The sequence below is a fragment of the Dipodomys merriami genome, unplaced genomic scaffold (genome assembly GCF_024711535.1).
Source record: "Dipodomys merriami isolate MVZ:Mamm:240054 unplaced genomic scaffold, mDipMer1.0.p SCAF_1, whole genome shotgun sequence".
Classification (NCBI taxonomy): Eukaryota; Metazoa; Chordata; class Mammalia; order Rodentia; family Heteromyidae; genus Dipodomys; species Dipodomys merriami.
The window spans coordinates 134,060,692-134,082,420 of record NW_027202270.1 but is presented as its reverse complement, the minus strand read 5'-3'; the positions used below and the strand labels follow the sequence as shown (position 1 = coordinate 134,082,420).

General features: G+C 37.9%; 1 protein-coding gene across 8 annotated transcripts in view; it reads left to right on the top strand.

Annotated features, from left to right (window-relative positions):
- Positions 1-115: 115 nt before the first annotated feature.
- The window catches only part of Gphn (gephyrin), a 380,642-nt gene continuing 359,028 nt past the window's right edge, over positions 116-21,729 (top strand). For 4 of the 8 annotated variants that reach the window (XM_070031738.1, XM_070031734.1, XM_070031739.1 and 1 more), the window contains exon 1: positions 126-384. In XM_070031738.1, the coding sequence (XP_069887839.1) occupies positions 321-384 (64 nt within the window). In that variant the 5' untranslated portion in view covers positions 126-320. Of the gene's footprint in view, positions 385-21,729 lie in introns of all 8 variants that reach the window. The other 4 variants (XM_070031737.1, XM_070031733.1, XM_070031741.1 and 1 more) reach the window with 2 other exon arrangements.

Below are 21,729 nucleotides of genomic sequence, written 5' to 3'. Positions count from 1 at the left end.
CTGCCGCCGCGTTCCCCGCTTCCCCCCCACCCCCCTCCTCCGAACCCCAGCTCGCCTTTCCCAGCCGGCCTCGGGGTCGCGCGCCCCAGCTCCGCCTCCTTCGCGGACCCGCGCACTCCTCAGCGCGGCCTGCCCCCCTCCCCCCAGCCCCACGCCGGCCACTGGGCGCTCCGCCGCCGCCTCCTCGTCCACCCGCTCGCCTCGCGCTCCTCGGGCGCCCTCGCTCTCGCGCTCTCTGAGGCGAGCGCGCTCCCGGCCCGCGCGCTCCGGGCTCCGGCTTTCTCCCGGCTCCTGTCAGTGCGGTGACTGCGCTGGGAAACATGGCGACCGAGGGAATGATCCTCACTAACCACGACCATCAAATTCGCGTCGGAGTCCTCACAGGTAACCGCGGGGAGGGGAAGGAAGTCCTGGCCCCGCTGTGACCACGCTGTTCCCGGCTTGACGGGGGCTTGTGGCTTGTGCTGGCCTTCCTCTGCGGCCTCGGGAAAAGGGGAAAGGCTGGGGAAAAGGGGGACCGGGGGAGGGGGGGGTGCATTTTACAACCGCCGAGCGATGCTGGAGGTTGGGGTGTTCCCGCGTGTTCCCCCAGGCGCCGGGGCCGGCCCCCGTGAGAGGTGTCAGGCCCCCAGCGACTTCGCCACCTAAGTCCCCAGCCCCCGGGGGACCGAGGGGCCGGTGCGGCGGGCGCTGCGGGGCTTCGTGCTGCAGGTGCAGGCGGCGGGATCCCGGCTCCGCAGTCCAGAGCACGCCGCTCGGGGCCGGCGGGGTGCGTCCTCCGCTGAGGCTCTTCCTGCGAGTGGGGAAACCCCATCTCCACCCTCCTCCCCTACCCACGGCCCCACGCCGGCCCCGGCCCGACCTGTCCGGGGCACCGGCCGGACACGACTTGGGTGTGGAGAAGGCGAAACTCTGCTCCGCCTCCGGCTGCCCCTGGCGGGCCGGGTATCCCTTCAGCCGCCCGCGGGACAACCCTGGGCCCCCCCCCTCCCCGCCCCCACTCTCCACACACACCCGGGAGCTGGGGGGCCGGATTGCGTCCGGACCTCAGAAAGTCTGCATTCCGCCTTTCCTAGCAAAAGGGCCCTCTGTCTGCCTTCTTTTCCTTCGTGAGGACTGGCTGCAGCCTGCGGCCGGGGGTTCCAGCCCTTTTTACTCGTGAGGAAAGGGTTTCCTCTTTGGGGCTCCTCTCCCCCCCTCCCTCCTGGGAACCCCCTGCTCCCCACCCCCGGAGGATGGTCCTGAGGCTGGCGAGGAGCGTACTTTTCCCGGGTCGCCTTTCCCTCCCTCGCGAAAGTCGTGTGTGCTCTGCATGTCTGATGCCGTTGCGTTGTATTTGGGTAATATCCCCGAGTTTGGCGATAGGCGGTTGCTGCAGGGCACGACTTCCAAGATGAATAGCTAGCCAATTTGTAGAGGTTTCTGCCGTGGTTCTGTAGTTGGCGAGATGTATGTGTTAACTGAGTGGCGTGGCAAGGGTTAAAGAACTATATTTGGAAACCGAGGGCTTAGTTTGGAGTGAAGGAAATCCAAGACTCACTGGTGTGATTTTGGGGAAAGAAGCACTGTAGACGGGAATCCTAGTGTCTCCCATGCTTGTTTTATTATTCTTTTTTCCTTTGTCAAATTCTGACAGGTTGAGATGGTGCTAAAGAGGGACTAAATTGAATGAGACCTGCGTGTATTATCAGGTAGAAACAAATTCTGAGACTGAGTAGATACAATGGTTTTTTTACCTGCTGAGTTTTATGAGAAGGGGATACTTACTGTCCTCTTTCCTCTTTTTTTCTTAGTAATTGAATTGTTTTCACATGGCATTATTTGCAGACACTAACAGCCATTAATTGAATATTCTCTGTCCAAAGCCCCTGTGGTAGAGAAGCTAGTCTAAGCCAGTTACAGAAAAGGGAATTCCCCCAATCCAAACATGCAAAATAGCTGCTGTTTTTCTTTCAGCGCTGAAGCTGTTTGTTCAGTGTTACCTCAGAATTCTTAAAGTTGGCATTGCTGGTTTTCAAAGAATCTGATCATGGGATATAAGAGTGTATTCCTTCAAAGTGTATATACCTCAATTGCACTTTAAATTCTGGCCATGCCTTTAAAATTAATAGAATAATGAAAGTGAAATTTTACAGAACCCCCCCCCCCAAATGTCAGCTGTTTATGGAAACAAAAGGCCATAGATGTTTAAAAGTTAAACTATAGAGATTAAAAAAACAACATTTATTATTTACGTTTTTCCTAATATTTTTATTTAGCCAGTCAGCTTACCTTGATCAGGTTAGGGTGTACCGGAGTACTTTGAAATGGAGCCCATATATGACAGAACTGTGGTCCAGTAGGGATTACGTGGATGAACAATTGAAGAAACAATTAATTATTGCACAACAGTATTGCACAACAGTTAATTATTAATTGTTTATGTTAATTATTGCAAGAAGTTGTCTAAATACGTTAACCTGTGTATTTGGGGGGGGTCTAAGTTCAAAAGAAATTGCATATTTGCATGGAATTAAAGCGAATGTACTAAAGGGATGATTTAGTATATTTAACAGGGTCAAGAAGAAACTGGCATTTTTAAGGGGAGTTGAAAGTCAGTTGCAACCTTATAAATAATTATGTAGTCGAGGATGAGGCTCTTGAGCAGAATAAAAATGCAGCATAAAGGCCTTGAAAACCCCAGGTGGAAGAGGTAGGTGGCATAATGTCAAGGAGAGAAGACAACTTGGCAGTGGAATTAAAGACAGTTTAGAGAAGCTCTCTTGAGAATGAAGTTCAGTATTCCCTGGGGAAAAGTCTAGTGGCAGGAATAGGGATGAATCTGAAGGCTGGAAAGGGAAGTTGCAGATATGTACAAAGTAGTAACAGAGGGCAGTTAAATTTGATTATAAAATTGATATTTCATGTCAGAAATTACACTAAAAATTTTCATTGAAACTTTACTGACAATTATCTAATATGATGGAACCTTTAAGTGGAGAAGAATCAGAGGAAAAGACTAGTTAGTCAGTGGGTAGTGGAGTTTATTTCAAACAGCTTAATTTTTATGGTATTGACCTTCCATGTGGTTTTGAGAAAAAAGCCAACTTGCATTGTGCAGTGGTGTGTATTTTAGACTTCAAGTGTTGCAATTTTACAGTGTAAAAAATTATTCTTCACAGAATTTAAGTATTAAGATAGTTGAGAAAACGAGGAGGCCATACTTGAAACTGATTTTACACAGTGTAATTTGTGGCTTTTTTTTTTTAGACAGATTATCACTATGTACCCTAAGCTGGCCATACACTCCAGCTTCAGCTTCTAGAATGTATGCATGCATGATAGCCTGCAACCATGCATGCACAATTACATGCATATGCCACAAAACTGGCTAGTTTGCATCATTCTTGAAAGCGAAGGACATTTTCACAATGGGCATAGTGCTAAATGGCAGCTTGGATTAGATAGGGAACGTCTTGTCTCAAGATAAAATTTTAAAAATTTTACTAGCATGTTTCACTGTAGTAATTTTAAAATATTTTATCTAAACCTAGTTTATAAGGGGAATGGGAAAAAGTATGGTACATCCACATACATTTTATGATGTGTTTGATACATTAGTGAAAATGTATTGTCATTTGTAAAGTACTTAATGACTTCTGTGGCATTTTTATTATCTTTGAAAAATATTATTTGTACTTTGAAACTTTTTATCCTCTAAATGTTTTTCTTCATTTCATTTACAGATTTGGACAATATAGTTGTCTATGAACTGTCTTAGAATTTTGAAAGAAAAGGAAACATTCAGCAGCAACAGCATTTCTTTTTGGCTTGACAGTCTTGAATCATTTAGGACTTAGAAATCAGATTATGATAATTAATGCAAAGTGCATATTTTAGCTATGCTAATTTTTAGTGGGAAAATGATAACCCATGTATATGAAATTAAGTTGTACATGGAAATATTTTATGTTGAAGATTATTGGTCATGTCTAAGAAAAATACCTTTATGAATATCTGACTTAATTTATCAGATATGAAAGTTTTTTAAATTTTGTGTTTGTTGGGGGCAGGGGCAGAGGTTCCTGGGGCTTGAATTCAGGGCCTGGGCACTGTCCCTGAACTTTTTTATTCAAGGCTAGTGCATTTATCATTTGAACCAAGATCCACTTCTGGCTTTTTGGTGATTAATTGGAGATAGGAGTCTCACAGACTTTGCTGCCTGGATAGCAGACTTTCCTCCTGAGTAGCTAGGATTACAGGCATGTGCCACAGGCACCTGTTAGGCATCTTGCAGAAATGCAAGCTATATACATACATTTTTATAGCCTTTACTTATCTAAGGTCTAGCTTTTAATATTTTTTTCTTTTGCTCTTTATTTGAACAATAGAGACTAAAATAATTTGTAATAAACAATGTAGGACAAGTAAGTGCTGCTTAAAAACTAGAGACAAGGTAGGACAGATGTAGATTTTTAATAATAGTTTCAGTAGTTATTATACTTATAGTCAGTCATAACAATTGCATAGCAAGTACACTGAATTTGAACATGTCACTTTGCTTGTACTTTTCCACCTTGAAAGATGTTCTTTATCAAGGCAGCACGTTAATTCTACCACTCTAAAAAGTTCAAAGATAGTCAGGTGCCGGTGACTCACGCCTGTAATCCTAGCTACTCAGGAGGCTAAGATCTGAGGATGGTGGTTCAAAGCCAGCCCTGGCAGGAAAGTCTGTGAGACTCTTATCTCCAATAAACCACTAGAAAACTGGAAGTGGCGCTATAGCTCAAGCGGTAGAGCGCTCTCCTTGAGCTGAAGAGTGCAGGGACAGCCAGAGTTCAAGCCCTAAGACCCACCCAAAAAAAAAAAAAAAGTTTAAGGATATTTATACGTCTATAATATAGAATAACAGACTATGTTCCATTGGGTATTTTATACCCATTACCTAATAAATTTTCAGAGATTGGTTTAGGTAACAAAAGAATTTAATTTTTTAAAAAAATGTTTGACTTGAGTCTTGTTATGTAGTCCAGGCTTGCTTTGAATTTGTGATCATTCTGATTTAGTCATCTGAGTGCTGAGATTATAGGCGTGTTCCTTATTCCCTGCTAGGAAGGGGCATTTTAAAAACTCATATTTTACTTCAATAATGTTTATTATTAATACATTTTATTACACTAGGCTATAAAGTTGAAATTGTTTGGAGATAATGGAACAAATATTTATTGATGAAGATACCTAAGTATATCTTTGAGAATAAATGTTGTCTTTAGGCAAATTACTGTGGCAAACCCAAATCCTGTCAAATGGGATTGTGTGTTCAGTAAACTTACCTTTTCCTTGTTAGAGTTGTAACATTGATCTATATGACCCTTTTCAGAGAAGATTGTATTAAGGTTTGTTTTATTCATTTACTTTGTTTTGTGCAGGTATTGGGGCTTGAACTCAGATTTTCACAGTCTTACTCTGCTTTTTCACTCACACCTTGCACTCTTCCATACATCTGGCCCAACTTTTTGTGTTGGTTAATTGGAGAAAAGAGGCTTGAGGACTTTTATTTTTCAGATAGGGTCTCATTTTTGTCTGAAGCTGGCCCTGGAAAAGTAGAAGTAGGAAACTTCTATTTTCAGCAAAGCTGGGATTATAGGCAAGGTCAATCATGCCCCATGTGTTTTTGAGATAGAATCTTTGTAATATTTTGCTAGTTTCAAACCTCAATCTTCCTATCTTTACTTCCCAAATACCCCATTATAGATATGAATCACTGCAGTTAGTGACTATATGTAACTGTTCTTGAAATTTTTCATAATAGATCATTGTTTTCTGAATTGTGTGTTTGTGTGTATGTATGCATGCTCAAGGCTAGTGCTCTATACTGGAGCCACAGCTCCATTTCTGGCTTTTTGGTGGTTAACTGGAAATAAGAGTCTCATGGACTTTCTTAATCATAATGCTCAGACCTCAGCCTCCTGAGTAGCTAGGAGTATAGGTGTGAACTACCTGCCTGCCACCAGCAGTTCTATGAATTTTTGTTTGGAAGCAGTATATTAAAGAATTAAATATTTATTCAAAGTAGGAATATACTAAATTAATTTATCATCATTATACTTAATGGTATCATTATTGGACAGTTTACAATCTGTTAATTGTTACAGTAAGAGTTTTAGCTATATTAAAGACATATTTTGTAATTAGACTTCATATTACTTCATGTAGAACCAACAGTATGCTTTTGGGGAGGGAGTAATGAATAAGAGTCTATTTTTATTCTTACTGGTGATAGATTCCTGGATAAGTTGAACAGGGTGCTTTTATGGAAGTCAGTAAATTAGATAAATCTATACTTTGCTTTGTAAAGAGGCTTGAAGAACAATCAAGTATCTGTAAATAGGATTGACTAACAATAAAGTATTCTTGGAATTTGAGATCTTACAAAAAGAAATCTTGAAAACAAGAATTTCTTCCTTTGCATCTAGGCAGAGAGAAAATACTAAGGAAGAAGAAAAGATTACTTAACCTGGATAAAAGTAATTGGAACTTGTGTCCATAAATACCATGTACCTTTATATTCACGAAGATACATTTTTGAGTGGCCTGTCAAAAAGCAAACATTTATATTGCCAAGTAGAAATTCTCTCTAGGTTGTGTAAGGAATTTATAACTTAACTTATTTAATTAATTTTAACTGAGCAAAACCTCTTGAAAATTTCATAATTACAACTAACCCTAGATGCCAAACATTGTAGCTCACTTCTGAAATCTCAGATACTTGGGAGGAGACAGAGATTGGGAAGAGCACAATTTGAAGCCAGATAGAAAAAGAAATTAGTGAAACCTTTACCTGGATCAACAAGCTAGGAGTAATGGTATGTAGCTGATTCTAGCCACATGAGAGACTGTCCATACTAGAAATTACAGTTGGTCTGAGGACATCCAGAACAAAAACATAAGACTCTAGATGAAAAATAAATCATGAGATGTCTGTGGGCATGGCTTAAGTGATAGTGTGGGTGCTTAGCAAGCTCAAGACCTTGAGTTGAAACCATAGAATTGTCACAAAACAAAAACAACCAAAAACCAACTCTAGTAAGTTTTATAGTAGTTTTGTGAATTTATACATATCAAAGAGTAAGATTAAATCTGCCACATTTTAAAATGTTCTTTCTTCAGAAGTTAATGAATAAGGAAATAAAATGTAAAAAAATTCCATGATATATGTACCCTTTTGAGGATAACATGGTATTGCATCATGGGCTACTCTAAGGCTTAGACTGTAAGCTGTGGGAGCAAATAATACTTTTTGAAGCATCAGTTTTACTTCAGAGTATATAATTTAAATCAGTTTAATAAGATAAGCAAATGAGGCATTGAAATCAGTAAATCAGGCATAGAATGCAGACTTCACATGTTTTTAACATAAAATCAGGAGGTTCAAAGAATTTCAAGCAAAACCTTTATGAGTGACTTTATAATTCTTTTCAGTTATTGGTATTTGATGAAAAAAATTAAGGAGCATACAGTTATAAGATGTCGGGAGACCTATACTTTAGTCCTAATCTGGCTAAATTGTGTAACCGTGTAGTTTTTCTTAACACTAAAAAATTATTCTTTCACTATACTGCCAAGAAAGGCTCTCGTGCAATATAATTTTATCTTTTAGTATCTCAACTGCTGAAAAAATAGAAATATAGGATATTAGACTCATTTTTTATTTTTATTTTTTTGTCGGTTGTGGGGTCTGGTCTCGGCCTGGGCACTGTCCCTTAACTCTTCTGCTCAAGGCTAGCACTCTACCACTTGAGCCACAGCACCACTTCCGGCCTTTTTTGCTTATATGGTGCTGAGGATCGAACCCAGGGCCTCATGCATGCAAGGCAAGCACTCTACCACTGAGCCACCTTCCCAGCCCAGACTAATTTTTTTAACTTACAGTGAAAATGATTGTGACAGAAGTTAAATTGTATGTAAATGTGCAAGAAAATAAGAAGGATAAAATTTTCTGTGAATATTTTTCAGTATTTAAAAACCAAAGGGAAAATTTTGAATTTTTAAAAGCAACACCTGTGACATTAATCTTTCTGTTGCTATTAGTCAGGCCTTAGACTTAATTTCAAAATCAGTTCAAGTTTCATTTCCTTAATAAAATATTTCCTAGGAGTTAGTTCTCTTCAATGTGTTTGTTATTTTTCTAGTATTTGTATGTGTACCCCATAATTATGCATGCTTAGGAGCTACATAGTGTATTTAAAAAAGTTACTAGAGCTAGGAAGACTTGGGATGCTAGACCAGTTTTGTTTTGGGAAGTCAGTTAACCTTTCTGGATTTTAATTTGCTTCTCCAAGTCAAAATGGCAATAACTTATTTTAAAAAGTGTGTTGTGTGTGTGTGTGTGCGTGTGTGTGCAGTATTAGGGTTTAAATTCAGGGCCTCATTTTTGCCAAAGCATGGACTCTTAACCACTGAACCTTATTTCCAGCACTTATTTTTGCTTGTTTTTGATAGGTTTGTCTTCCTTTTCAGGTTTGGGCCTGGGTATGATCTGTCTATGTTAGGATTCCCAGACACTCACTACCATGTCCAGCTCTTTCTTGAGAGAACTTCTGTGTGGGCTAGCCTCAAACTGATTCCCAAATAATCTCACCCTCCCAGGTAGCTAGGATTACAGTCATGAGCTGTCTGCAACTGGCCTTTACAAAGTTTTAAAAACTGAGATTATACATGTGAAAATGTCTACCATGTATGATATGTATTTGACTCAAAAATGCTCAATAATGTTTACTTTCCTTTGTATGTTGTTTCCAATGTTGTATGTTGTTTACTAACAGTTCAAGTTTATGTATCTTGCTCAAAATAGATTTTAAAATTCTTGAAACAGCTGATTATATTCTTCTGGTTTTTTTGGTGCTCTGTTGTCATATTACCATTACTGAAGTAATTGCAAGATATTTAATTTAAAAATTGGATAGTGTGAATTTATATATTATCATATAAAGCAACAAGTAGATAAACCAGCTTTTGACTCATTACAAAAGTGACAGCTGAAGGTAGATGGAGTGGAGTTGAGTTTTTTTTTTTTCTCAGACATGGGGCTTGAACTCTGGGCCTGGGTGCTATCCCTAAGCTCTTCAGCTCAAGACCTAGTGCTCTACTACTTGAGCCACAGCGCCACTTCCGGTTTTCTGAGTGGTTTATTGGAGATATGAGTCTTGTGGAATTTCCTGTCCAGGCTGGCTTTGAACCGTTATCCTCAGAGCTCAACTTCCTGAGTAGCTAGGATTACAGGCATGAGCCACTGATGCCTGGCAAGTTGAGTATTTTTTAAAAAGGTCTCGATTCCTGGTAATATGATACCAAAAAGGATGGCTTTTGTTTGTTTTCATTGTTATTTAAAGTATTGGAATTTGAGTCATATTAAAAACTGAACATTTGAATTTATAGCTAAGCAGTACTAAAATTCAGTTATGCTGAAGGTTAATTCTCCTGATTAAAATAGCTTTGTCAGGACCAAAGACTTACAGTTCCTTTACCACCTAAAATGACAGTCAGCCACCTTTTACTTCAATGTTCTTAGCTTTAATTAGGCATATTTTATTGGGTTAATATGAGGAAGAGATAATGTGATGTATTTCAATATTCAAAAGTTACTGTGTAGGGCTGGGAAGGTGGCTCAGTGGTAGAGCACTTGCCTTGCATGCATGAGGCCCTGGGTTCGATTCCTCAGCACCACATAAGCAAAAAAAAAAAAAAAAAGAAAAAGAAAAAAGCCAGAAGTGGCGCTGTGGCTCAAGTGATAGAATGCTAGCCTTGAGCTGAAGAGCTGAGGGACAGCGCCCAGGCCCAGAGTTCAGGCCCCACAACCGGACCCCCCCCCCAAAAAAAAGTTACTGTGTAGTGGGCTACCTACTAAGCGAGAGGTATAGCCACCTAGTAAGTGAGAAGTACAGTAGGGAATAAAACAGCCTCAGTCCTTAACCTCTTGTAGTTTATATTCTAGCAGTAATAAGAAATACTAATATTCAGACAAGTTGGATTTTGGCAAATTGTATTTAATTTACATTGCATTTTGAGGAAAAACTACTACTGTATGTTATTTTTCATGTAGGTAATTTAAAAGCTATTGAACATACTTCCTCTAACTCATCTTCTTCCTTCACCTCTTTTTCACCCCTCCTTTTCCTTCTCCTCTTCCTTCTTCCCTCTTGTGTTTCTGCTTCTGCTTTGTTTAACAATTTAAATCATTATAGCTAGAAGTTATTAGGCATTTATATGTTCTGTTTATACTAAGAGTTTGAATATGTTATTTAATCCTCACACCTTTTATAAGGAACTCTCCTACTCCTTTTATACTGCCTAAGGAGTAGAGAGGGTAATTTGTGTAGATTCAAGTAAGTGTGACTATGCTTTTAGCAATTATATTTCTATATTCCATTATAAATATGTTATTATGGAATGTGATAACAGTTGTAGAAATGTACTAATATATTCGCTTTTCAATTTTGACATCACACACTTGAACTTCCTCTTTTAATTTCTAATCTGCTATAACATTGAGAAATATATATGAAGTCCTTGTTACAAACTATCTGTGATGTTACATTCAGTTAGACTTGAGGGTCTAAAAAGTGAGTATTTTCACTTTTGGACTTAGGGAATAAGAGGATGACTATTACTATAATAAACGGTTTTACTTATTTCTTTGTACTTTGATTTCAGGACCATGACTGTGTTTTGCCTGGTTGTGAAGTTTTAATAAAAATGCATAAATTTGTCTTGGGGAAAGCATAAGTATAATCTGAATGCTAAGAAGAAATAAATTTTTTTATTCTCTATTTTTAAACATTAAGAAAAAGTATACTTAAGTGAATGATCTTTATGGTCTACTTCAGATTAAGGACTATTGAAATCTTAGAAATAGAAGTTGAATACAGTGAAGCTTATTTTCAGACATCAAAAAAAAAAGAGAAACATTTTAATGGTATGAGCTCCTCCTCCAACTATTTAACATTTTAATTCTAATGCAGACTTTAAAAATTATGCCTTCAGAAAGTTAATATCTACATAGTAGAAGTTACATTTGAATTAAATTGCAAATGAAAGCTCTTAAATTCTTAAGTCATACTCTTAATTAGTTTTAGAAACTAAAAATTAGTTTTTAAAATGAAAAAAATGTAACATAAAATGTTAAAGTATTAAATTAAGCCCCAACACCTTCTTCTCCAGTTTTTCTTTCTCTCTCTCTCTTTCTCTCTCTCTTTCTCTCTCTCTCATATTATCACTTAAAAAAATTGTTTTCCTAAGTGGGTCCTGGTAGCTGATGCTGCTTAGGAGGCTGGGATCTGAGGTTTGAAGGTAGTCTGGGCAGGAAAGTACATGAAACTCTTATCTCCTATTAACCACCAAAAAGCCGTAAGTGGATCTATGGCTCAAGTGGTAGAGTGCTAGCATTGAGCAAAAAATCTTAGGGATAGCCCTCAGCCCTGAGTTCAAGCTCTAGGACTAGCATACACATGCAAAAATGTTTCATATAAAACTCCTGTTTTTAGCTCCTTAAGATTCAGTAAAAACCACCATCAGGCAATATAACAAGTTGGTTAGAGTGACTATCCACTTAAGATAGAGCATGTGTTCTTGTTTCTCATATTTCCCACTTAACCTATTTGTATTATATGTCTGACTCTAGTAACATTTGAGTTTGAGAACATATAATATTCTGTTTCTTCTTTTCTTACCTCTTTCAGTAGCATATTTTGGACATCTTTTTATGTTGGTGAAAATAATAATAGTTAATTTTATTGAGCACTTACTAAATATGAAATACTTTCTAGATGCTATTACAGAGACTATCAAATTCATTAAATCATCATGATGGTATTAGCATTGTCACCATTTTTCAGTTGAGTAAAGTGTAGCCAAGAGTGATTAAATAACTTGCTCAAGTTACTGTAATTTAAAAAAAACAAGCTGCAAGTTGAATCACAGTCTATACTTAGAGTGTAAGCTCTTAACCACTACATCATATTGCTTGGCATGTAAAAATTTTAATATAGATTTTTAAAATGTTCATGTAAAGCTTTTTAGTGCCTCTGTTTTATTGCATCATTGGTTTTGTTACATTTAATTCCCAACTGGTGGACATTGAATTTTCTAATTTTTTACTTTGATAAATGTTATAGGTGATAATAAATGTTTCTCATTATGTTTTGAGGTTTTACAGTAGAATGTTTGGTAATAGCTTCCAAGTTGCCTTCCAAACAGGTTACACTAATTAATGTTACTACCTTTGTTGAGTGTTAGTTCCTAATATTTGTAACTTATTTTGATGTATATCTGTCTCTTTCTTGAATTAGATTAAAATACTTCTGTTATGAATTAAAGACACTACACTTAAAAGTAAGCTTAAGTGAAAAGAGGAATTTATTTGCATAACCACATAGCAGAGGGGAAATTATTATAATCACAGAAACATTTCTCATTTCGGTGCTCTGTTCAGAGAATGTTGAAGACTGTCTTTTTGTAGTCAGAATTGGGAGGCAAAGACAGTTTGGGAAGTTATAGTAATGAGCAATTGTAAACTGTCCTTTTCCCACCTATTGAGTCTAGAAAGATTTTTTTTTTTCCTCATGACTTTTTTTTTTTTTTTTGGTCAGTCTTAGGGCTTAAATTCCAGTCCTGGGCACTGGACCTGAGCTCTTTTGCTCAAGGCTATCACTCCGTGTTGTTGAGCCGGTTTTTGAGTGGTTAGAGATAAGAGATCCTTTGCTCTCAGCCTCTTGAGTATCTAGAATTACAACACCTGGCTCTCATAACTTTTTTTAAAATATATTTTTTATTGTAAAGATACTATACAGAGGGGTTACAGTTACATGAGTTAAATGAGGACATTTCCTATCGAACATTGTTACCCCTCCTTTGTTTTTCCCCTACTATCTTTTCCCTTCCCACCTCCCTAATTCTTCCCCCTTTCCTCCCTAATTCTTCCCCCTTTCCCCCCAGTTGTAAAGTTCGTTTCAACATTTCATTGTTACAGTGGGTCAACCTGTATCCTTGTTTCAGCATTTTGTTATTTCCCTTCCCCTCCCCAAATTAGAAAAATGTATATACAAGATGCAGGGCACCAGAATCAAATACAGTGAAAACAGGGGTTATACCGTGGGAGAAGAACATACAAAAGAAACAAAAAAAAAAAATCACATAGTACATTAAAAATAATAGGGACAAAGAAAAAAACTCATGTCTCTATCTTGGGGTTCATTTCACTTAGCATCATCTTATATGGTCATATGTACATAGCTTTTGACCTTTTCTGTTTGTCTGGTAAGATTATCCTAGACATATACTGGTGATTGTAAATAAGGGAAACCATGAGACCTATGTTTCTTTGGGTCTGGCTTACTTCACTTAATATAATTTTTTCCAAATTCTTCCATTTCCTAACAATGAGGCAGTGTCATTCTTCTGATGGAGGCATAGAATTCCATTGAATAGCTGGGCGCCGGTGGCTCACGCCTGTAATCCTAGCTACTCAGGAGGCTGAGATCTGAGGATCGCGGTTCAAAGCCAGCCCGGGCAGGAGAGACCGTGAGACTCCTATCTCCAATAAACCACCAGAAAACCGGAAGTGGCGCTGTAGCTCAAGTGGTAGAGCGCTCGCCTTGAGCTGAAGAGCTGAGGGACAGCGTCCAGGCCCAGAGTTCAAGCCCCACGACCGACAAAAAAAAAAAAAAAAAAAAAGAATTCCATTGAATATATATATCACATTTTCTTGATCCATTCATCTACTGAGGGGTATCCAGGTTGGTTCCATATCTTAGCTAAGGTGAATAATTCTGTGATAAACATAGTTGTGCTGTTAGCTTTAGTTATGACCTTGTTTGTGATTGTTTGGGTAAATGTCCAAAAGTGAGATTGCTGGGTCATAGGGGAGCTCTTTGTGTAGTCTTGTGAGGAACCTCCATACTGCTTTCTAGAGTGGTTGGACAAGTTTTCACTCCCACCAACAATGCCTTTTGGCCACATCCCCTCCAGCATCTATTGTTATTAGATTTCTTGATTATAACTGGGGTAAGATGGAATCTCAGTGTTGTTTTGATTTGCATTTCTTTTATGGCCAGAGAAGTTGAGCTTTTCTAGTTATTAATAGGGTGGTTGTTTCTTTGTGGATTTGTTGTTGGAGGATTTAATTTTTTGTGTTTGAAGAGATAAGAGGTAAGATATAAGATCAGAGATCCTCGGATCTCAGCCTCCTGAGTAGCTAGGATTCCTGGAATGAGCCATCAGCACCTGGCTCTCATGACATTTTTTTGTAGAATTCCTGAATACTTGGCTTACAAGTCCATCTTTAGGCAGTCATTGTGGGTAAGGAAGATTCAGCTTTTGTTTGGCTAAGTCTGTATCATATATTCATCCTTGACAGAGGAACATTAAATAGTTAATTTTACCACAATCACATATAAAAAGTGTCTTAGTCTCCTCAAATTGCAGCAACAAAATACCCGGGTAATTTATATACAACAGAAACTGATTTCATACAGGTTTGGAGGCAGAGAAGTGAAGATCAAGGTTCTACCAGATTTGGTATGATGAGGATCTATTCCTCATGAGTAGTACCTTCTTGTTGTGTCTTGACATGATGAAAGAGTAACAGGTCTTTCTCAAGTCTCTCTTGAAAAGATATATAGTCCCATTCATAATAATGGAGTTTCCATTCAACCCTCAACCCCATGTTCTATTTCTTAACTACCATCACATTGAGAGTTAGGTTTCAGCATACTAATTTTGGGAGACATAAACATAACATAGGGTAAAGAGAAGTTTTCAGCAGAAGGAATTTCAGCCACCAGAAGGGGAAAAGTATGCTGAACAACTGTTCTGAAGTTTTCTGAAGTCTTGGTGCTTTTCTGCTTTCTACTTTTTTCCCCCTAAGAATATACTTTATTATACTTGCTCTTTTTCTTCTTTATCTGCTGTTTTTGTTTTTTCCAATGAAAGACCCCCTCCCTAACCAACCAGGCCCTGAGCCTCTTTTTAGGGGAACAGAGTTTTGAAAAAGAGGCTCAGGGCCTGGTTGGTTAGGGAGGGGGTCTTTCACGATAAACATGTTTGTCGGACAGATACTTTTCAATTGGGAATACAACAAATTAGGGTGTGGCAACTAGTACCCAAACTTGGAGCCCCATAATATCAAGAATAGTTACTTTATAAGTCATTGCACTCATAATGTTGAGTAATACTCTTTCATACTCTGAGTAATAATGGTTATCAAAGGACATATTAGAAAAGTGATATGCATGCAATAAAAAGTGTGGTTTTTTAAAAGTCTTTTTTGTTTTTTTCTGTGGGTCATGGGACTTGAACTCTGGGTCTGGGCACTGTCCCTCAGCTCTTCAGCTCAAGAGGAGTGCTCTACCACTTGAGCCACAGCACCACATCCGGTTTTCTGGTGGTTTATTGAAGATAAGAGCCTTACAGGATTTCCTGCTGGGGCTGGCTTTCAACCACTATCCTCAGATCTCAGCTTCCTGAGTAGCTAGGATTACAGGTGTGAGCCATCAGCGCCCTACTAAAAAGTATTTTTTTATTGCCTTATTTTGAATTCATGATTAGCTGATCTAAAAGAATACCTCCTGCTCTTGAATAAATTTTTTTCTCTAGTGCAATACCAGCCTAGGAGATGTAAAAGTAAGTGTGGTATGAAAAAGATTTTTTTGGTAAAATAAATTTTGAAGATGGTAGAGAATATTTCTCTCCTTGTGACTGATAGCATGTTAAAGCATGTTAGCATATTGAAGATGTGAGACATATACAAATGTAAATCCTTTTAACTTGTATTTAGTCTAATGTATCCAAACCTTATTTGAAAATAGAATATGTTTTCAAGGCATAGTACAGTTCTCTGCAAATGATCCTTGGGAAGTCTATATAAGTCCTTTATATTTGTTCTTTTAATTATTTTTTTGTAGAAATAGTGGTTTACTATAATAAATACTGTAAAATTTATATTCTCCTGATTTACAATGACCACTTCTCATTTTGAAATCTTTTTTCCTATCAAGATGTTGATTAAAATATGCCTCATTTTATTCAGAAATTTATGGTAGCATAGGCCAGAGATTGACAAGCCTTAATCTTGTTAGTGTTACATGTAGGAAGAACACTGGATGAGGGCTAGGAAGGTGGCTCAGTGGTAGAGTCCTTGCGTCACATGCATGAGGCCCTGGGTTTGATTCCTCAGCACTACATAAGCAGAAAAAGCTGGAAGTGGCACTATGGCTCAAGTGGTAGAGTGCTAGCCTTGAGCTGAAGAGCTGAGGGACAGCACCCAGACCCAGAGTTCAGGCCCCACAACAGACAAAAACAACACACACACACACACACACACACACACACACACACACACAAAAACAAAACACTGGATGAAATTCTAGTTGGATTGTCCAAGTTCAAGTATCACTATCTATAAAACAAGATAGGCTGAAATCTCTCTTTTTGCTCTTAAATCTTATTAATCCCAGCCATAGGAACATATTCTGTGTTTACCATTCTATTGTTGCTTATATTCTTGTCATCTACAAGCTGCTACAGCATAATTATTGGTCTGAATTTGTCTTTATTTAAACAGGAAAAATGGCAGGAAAAGACACCAACATTCACACCTAGCAATAAATAGCAGTAACTGTCTGTTACCTCTACTCTACTACACAACATGTGCATTTTTATTTTATTCAATATCACATGGGACATAGAGTTACATGAATGTAACAGTTCTTACTATCAAGCTTAGAAGAACAGTGATGTAGGAGTATTCAAAGTACCACTTAAAAAAAAATTAAATGTGGTTACCAGAGACCTGATAAGCAAAAAATTATGAAATTATGAAATTCTGATTATTTTGCTATGACATATCTAAAATAAAGTTACTTCATAAAATAAGAAGTATACAACCCATGAACAATATTAGATAGTTTTAGGTTTACACAGATACTGAGAATAGTAGGTGGGTTTTGGTTTACATTTAAGTGAAGTACAGTTTTTAGAGTTACTTCTTTGAGTTTTAGTTTTCTCATCTGTAATGGGAGAGCATACTAATTCAGAGTTGCTGTGATAAGTGAGATAATAAATATAAGCATTTAGTGAATGTATCCACACAATAACTAAGTACTTATACATGTTTCTGTGTGTTATAATAAATTTGAATATAATTACCTTTGTAAATATGGTCATAGAAAGAATCCAATACAACTTTTAAATATCAGACTTCAATCTTGGTTCATCTTCAGGTTCTTTTCCCATTCTACATTTTTTAAGGAACAGAATCAAGTATCATTACTGATAGGGTATATTAGACTTTGCCAGAAAGCCATGCAGACATCCAGGTACGGAGAACGAAGAAAGGTTTATTGCCAAGAAAGGGGCCAGCAAGACCCCTACGCACAAGGGAGAAGTGAGAAGAAGCACTGGCTATTGTCTGAGGTGATCTATATAGCTTAGGAGGTTTAGGAGGGGCTAGAAGAGGCTAGGAGTTGTAGACCCTGGTGTGGACATGTGGGCCAGGGGCTTCATTATGGCAGACTAGGATTGATGGCTGCTGTCCAAATAGTAGTTAAGGAGTCCTGCAGCTGCCCAAACCTGAAGGTCACTCTAAGGGGGTTTTTGTTGCCTTATATGGTGGTAGCTGCCCCAGAGAAGTGCCATCTCAAGGGGCTTGGAAGCTGATTATTTACTGCCTTTACTACATGGGCCTAGTGTTGCCTAGGACGGGAGCATGCTAAGCTGTGAAGAGGCGAAGGAGTGTAGTAAGCTATGGGAAGGGAACTCATTTTGCTAATAATTACCCTACTGGGGTTCTGCATGTAGAGGTTCTTTTTTTCTAGCTTAAATTTTGAGTAGTGATGTTTGAGTAGTGATGTTTTTACCTAGGTAAAAAGTTAAGATTCAAAGTAATATGTGGGAAACTCCTGATACTCTTGATGGCATGTCAAAATCTGTAGAGAAAACTGACTACACATACATACATTCATGCATATATATTTTTGTTTAAATTATGAAATATTAAGTATTATAAATTTTTAAGTTTTATACAAATGCTATAGTAACATAAGATGGTAAAGAGGCAGCAAAGTGATATTTATATAAATGATAGTTGATTTATAGTAAAGTGACTTTTTAATTGATGAAGAAAGTAAATCCCACCAGATAAGGAGATACTTGGGGCATAAGGAAATAAGATACTATCTGTAAAAGTAAAGGGATGCTTTAGGACATGTCATATCTCCAAAGAAAATGTGTAGAATTTAGAGTGCTAGAGATACTTTCAGTAGGAAAGTTTGCTAATCATTTTCTGGGGTTAATAAGGACTTGGATTTTCCAATTTTCTTCTGCAGATCAGTTTGTGAAGTATTAATTTTAAAAATTGTCAATTTTACACCATCATAAAACATTCATTCCTTTCTGATTATTAATGTTATCTGAAAGTGGGTCATTTATAATACATGAAAGACTCAAAGATGAATACTGGAAACTCCCTACTGCTATAGTAGAAACTTTTAAGTTATATAGTAATGGATCTATTTTTACTATTGTATTGCTTTCCTGTCCATGAGTAATGTGTTAGTCTGATCATAGCCTCATTTGTTAACAAACAGTACAGTATGCACTATATGATGTATTCATATAGTGAGGTCAAAACTGCAGAATATTTATAATACTTTAACTATGAGATGTTGTAAAGTTAGTCCACATTTTACATCATCTTTTGTGTGTTTATTTTGTTTTTCTTTGTTTTTGAAATAGGGTCTCATGCCATTACCAAAGCTGGCCTCAAACTTGAGATCTTCTTGTTTCAACCTCCCAAGTGTTGGGATTGTATGTGTGTAGTCACATCTAAAATTTATGTCACTTTTACATTAAAACACTTGGCAATTACTGTCTAACAGTGTTTGCCAAACTTTTTCTGTAAAAATCTAGATAGTAAATTTTGTAGACTTTGTGTGCTATATACAATTTTTGTCATACTTTTCTAACATGAAAGCAGATATAGATAATACGTAAAGGAACGTGCAAGATGGTGGTCTAGTAAAACTTTTTTTAATGGCAAGTCATCATTGGCCTAAGTGCTATAGTTTGTCAGCCTCCTTTCCAAGACATAGCCTACATTAGGAAACTAATTTTAAGTTTTCTGCATGTAAAATGAACTTTCATATTGGCTAAAATATCACAAAACTTGTTACTTAAAACTACAATTTAATAATTCATATTTCTATGAATTAACTTGGTACTTTTGCCTCAGGTGGTATTAGTTAAGGCTCTGATGTTGTAGGTTTGACTAGGATTCTTGGCCAAGGCCACATGTGAGATTTTCAACATGATTGCTGATTCATTAGTCTCATTGTGTGATAGCTGGTTTCTAAGAAGTGTTCTAAGAGCAATTGCTTTAATTGCCAGGGCAATTAAGGGTTAGGTCTGAACTTGGCACAACTTTACATCTGTCATTATTCTATTGGTCAAAATAAATAGAAGCTTACCCCATAGTCACTGTGGGAAGGAAACTATATAAGGCTGTGAATTCTAGGAACCATGGTTAATTGTAGTGGGGTCCTTAATAATCTATGTAGGATTGCTTTGGTTGCAAGTGACAATTCAAAGTGAACTTTAATAAAAGGGAACATTTGTTATAAGAATTTGGGGGCTTTTTAAATTTTATTTTGTTCCCAGGTGGGGGGGAGAGAGGGAGAGAGAGAGAGAGAGAGAGAGAGAGAGAGAGAGAGAGAGAGAGAGAGAGAGAGAGAGAGAGAGAGAGAGAGAGAGAGAGAGAGAGAATGAGAGAGAATATGTGTGAGTGTGTGTGTGTGTGTGTGCGTGCGTGCGTGCGTGCGTGCGCGCGCTTATGCCAGTTCTGAGGCTTGAACTCAGAGCTGCGGTGCTATCCTTGAGCTTTTGTGGTCAAGTCTCTAACACTAAGGTACACTTGGAGGATTGTGGTGGTTAATTCAAGAGTCTCATGGACTTTCTTGCCCAGGATGGCTTTGAACCATGATTCTCAGATCTCAGCCTCCTGAGTAGGATTACAGGCATGAGCTACTAGGACCCAGCTCCAGACAGGGTCTTCTTATTTAGGAAAGACTGGTCTGAAATTTTCCATGCACTATAGTCTGTGCTGACTGTGAACTCTTTAGTTTCCTGCCGTACCCTCCTCAGTGTTGGGATTGCAGGTGTACATCACCATACCTGGCTTAAGGATCAGTATTTCTGTCTCAAAAAGGCCAAATACAGACTGAAGCTATAAGAATATTGGACTTAGCTTTGGAGGTTATAAGGACAGTTTCTCATCTTTGCTTTATGCTCTAAATAGCTCTGTTTTCTCTCACCACAGATACTCCTTTTTCACATTTGTAAAAGCCTTAGTTATTTACATCTTACCACTTAAGTTGTTAAGAGTACTGAATTTGATTTTGCAGTGTATTTCTAACATTTTTGGGGAAGAATTTGGATTCTCAGACCAGTCATCTGTGATGGTTTTGTTGTATCATAAGAACAGGGGGCAGGGTCAATCAACAGAAAAGGGTTGTTGAATGTCTTTTCTGCCTGTGTAGTTATTGACATAAAGTAATTACTGAATTATTTTAATAAATTCTTCTTCAGTTATAGGGTGATTTACTTTTTTATTCAGCTGTATGCCTTTGGCTATTTCATTGTTTTGCCAAAGATGAAGCTCAAATAAGGACTGAAATTAGTTTATTATCTTAAATATTCATTATACTATTTCATACTTTGAATAAGGACAATACTTTTGGTATCTAGTATCTTACTTTGCCACTGTTAATAAGGAATCAGATATAAAGATGATCTTATTTTGCCATTACCTAATTACTTAAAAGTTACTGATTTGGCTGATCTGACTGGTTGAATGAGTACGTCCTTTGGAAAGCACTTAAGTTGCATACATGAAAACAAGTACTGTAACTAAACTACAGAGTGAAATAAAAGCTAAAAGTACAGACAACATGATGTGGGTGCACAGAGGAAGGAACAATTAATTTTGACTGAATGGCTGTAGGAGGGATGACATTTTAAAGAGGGTAGTCTTTGAGCAAGGACTGTAAGAATGAATAACTCATCCTTAGAAAAGAAAGGAAAGGTAATCTAGTTGTCAAGTTTCCTGGCTGCTGAAGGGGTGGCACCAGTCTAGGCTAATGTAGATGAACTTAAATATAGGTATAGGAAATTCAGGATAAACAGCAGCAGGCAGTTAGGAGATTTTAACTTTCTCATATTAGAATTATGAGAGCTAATGCATTTTGGCTAAATTTAAGCTTAAATGACTGTATGGTAGTTTGCAGTTTGAGAATTCAGTTTTTGTGTTAAACAGTTTATTTTGAAGACTCAGAATTTTGGATCAGAATGAACTTTTAATGATTATTTACACTAACCCATTCTAGGAGGTCTAGATACTAACACTCAGCTAAGTGACTTCTTTAAGGTTACACATCTGGCTTCTTTGGGTATGGCTTGTCCCTAAGGGTTCGTATGCTGTTAGTTTGGTCCCTAATGTAAAAGTGTTGAAAAGCATTGATACTTATTAAGAATTGAGGCTCTGTGTAGGGTTATTAGATCTTTTCCCCCCCACCTGGGGTTTGAACTCAGTGCCAGGGCTCTGCCTTTGAGCTTTTTTTGCTCAAGGCTGAGTCTACCACTGAACCACAATTCCATTTCTGGCTTTTTTCTTTCTTTCTTTCTTTCTTTTTTTTTTTTTTT